This window comes from Sphaeroforma arctica (assembly GCF_001186125.1).
Source record: "Sphaeroforma arctica JP610 unplaced genomic scaffold supercont1.4298, whole genome shotgun sequence".
In the NCBI taxonomy this organism is placed as follows: domain Eukaryota; class Ichthyosporea; order Ichthyophonida; genus Sphaeroforma; species Sphaeroforma arctica.
This window is the reverse complement of record NW_014036260.1, coordinates 1-2,572: the sequence shown is the minus strand read 5'-3', so window position 1 is coordinate 2,572 and position 2,572 is coordinate 1. Positions and strand designations below refer to the sequence as shown.

Here is a 2,572-nt window from a genome sequence, read left to right as displayed (position 1 = left end):
TATACAGACACGACATATAAAAACGAACACACATACACGCGCACACACAGACACAGACACAGACACAGACACAGACACAGACACAGACACAGACATATATATATACATACATTAATATATATATATATATATGGATACATTAGAAGATTGTGATGATGTATACAGTATTGGTCTACTTCACACACTGAGATTAGGCACTCTCGTAGAAACAATCAAATGAGAGATGATATGATTCAAAGTCGGATATGTAAAGGTCGAAACGATTCGGTTACTGGAATATAAACACAATACATATATTATACTGTGAGACGACCACAACTATAAAACGATCTCAAACAATGCGATCTTTCTCAAGCCCTGTTCTTTGCTAGTGATCGTGCATACGTAGACATAGGCAGTTGAAAAAAAATCGAGACAAGTATAGGGGTCCGTCAAATGCGGAAACCTCACGTGAAGTTGTAAAGTATGCAAAAGAGTCATACCTTCCCTAGGTGTCAGTGACATGTCGACGCCTGTGCCTATATATCGGGCTGTTTCTAGTTTTTTAGTCTATTTTTACTGGCGCATCAATAATTCTGTGCGTTGCTTAGCTATAGGGTGTCTACTTAACTACAAGTCTAACGCGAACGTATGTATACGCTTGTTTACTATACGTATACACATTATATGATATAAATAAATACCTTCCCTTGCGAAGATAAATATTCACGATGAAGTGTATCTATGGAATTCTGTTGAAATGTCAAAAGTCAAAACTTAAAGACCACAAAATGATGACACACCAAGGTGACGGCATACGGCAATGCAATGCACAGTGCATATATATAGATATATATTAGCCAACTGATTACATTATATATATTTATATGTATACATATGTAAATATATATGTTTATATTGTTTTTTGTAGAAAAAAATGGTACGCACTGTAAGGTGCCATCGCAAAGTATCCCTTCTCCGGTAAGATCCCGTGATGTTCACAGCCTTCTGTATGATTCAGAAGACTCTGCCATGTGTTTATGAACTGATTTATACCACTAGTCTCTACTAGACCCAATATGACTAGGCCTATCGGGATTTCCCATTGTACCTGTTCAGGGCTCTGGAGGTCTGGGAGTGTTCCTTATTATCCCAAAACATCTTTTGGCGGTGTGTGTGGTGCGAATAGGTTAAGAACACCATTGCACTGTCCGCCTTTATTAGAGAGGTCGTTTCTACACCAAGATTATTCCACAAGTAGGAAAGTGACGAAGCGAAGCACAAGCACAAACACCAAAGCAAAAGTCAATACAATTAATAGTAGTAAAAGCACCGGGAAAGGTAGTACAGGCTGTTCCAAACAAGGCAACAATGTCACATCCAAAGGAAAGAGACCTACAGGCTCCTCTGCACAATGGATTAAACGGCAACTCGCTGATCCCTGGGCCAAATTAGCGGCAGACAGTCACTATGCGAGTAGAAGTGCATTTAAACTGCAGCAGATTGACGATAAACATCGGTTCCTAAAGCCGGGCAGGACTGTGGTAAGCGTACACACTTTAAACTATCGTACGCTTGATCAATTATGTAGTTTATGTTTAGTTGGAGTTCAATCTCAGAGTGCAAGAACGAAGATTTAGGGCCTGATTCAATAGTCATGGAGAGTGGCAACAGCAAAACTTGGGTTGTTTCTCGTCCCGATGTTGGCGTACAACTGCTTTTGTATACGGCTTTAAGCGCGTGCGAAGTGCAGCCAGCCTGTTGCTGTAGCAATACGGGGTCGGATCGAAGCCTTTTCTATCCTATCATGATACTTTGGAATTATGTGATAGTGTACAATTGTATAGATAGCAGAAAAATTCTTACAGCAGACTGCTCTCAGACATCAAACGCTTCCTAGGATGGCATCGTCAAGGAAAATGCTCACATATATTAGTGTGCTATAACGTGACTCGCCCCTTTGATTGACAGAAATACACACATAGAGGTAGTGTAACAAAGGCTTGTTTCTTTTATCAGATATATACACACCCACGTTACTACACAATAACAGAGGGTGGCCCCCTATGTGAACAGATATATATACACAGACACCTTTACTACACTGCAGTTTGCCCATGACATTTTGAAGTACACACACATGTGCGCTCACTATAACTGAGCTTTCATTCTTTATTGACAGATAGACTGTGGCGCTCGACCCGGGGGGTGGTCACAAGTGTCCGTGGAACGATGCTGCAGACCACCGAAGAATCGGAGTGTGAAAAACTTTGTGCCTGGTGTAGTCATCAGCGTCGATATATGCGGTATGGGACTAATTTTCAGAGGTGTATGACAGTACAGTTATAGGCCTCATTGTACGATGATTGTATAATATACATGTATGTCCCTACCTGTACGGTATTAGGTAATCTATGATATTTAAAACAAGCGAGATAAAAGCAGTTATATGGATGTGAAATTGCACCGAATATATATATATATATATATATATATAATACTACACACACACACACATATATATATATATATAGTGACACACAACAACACAACAACAACACACACACACACACACACACACACACACACACAC

General features: G+C 39.9%; 1 protein-coding gene across 1 annotated transcript; it reads left to right on the top strand.

Annotated features, from left to right (window-relative positions):
• Positions 1–878: 878 nt before the first annotated feature.
• SARC_14210 (hypothetical protein) lies at positions 879–2,314 on the top strand (the record flags this gene model as incomplete). The annotated part of the gene is made up of 2 exons (XM_014291658.1): positions 879–1,523; positions 2,162–2,314. Exons 1-2 carry the CDS (start codon positions 1,059–1,061, stop codon positions 2,312–2,314), a joined length of 618 nt encoding a protein of 205 aa, XP_014147133.1. The 5' UTR covers positions 879–1,058.
• Between the last annotated feature and the right edge of the window lie 258 nt (positions 2,315–2,572).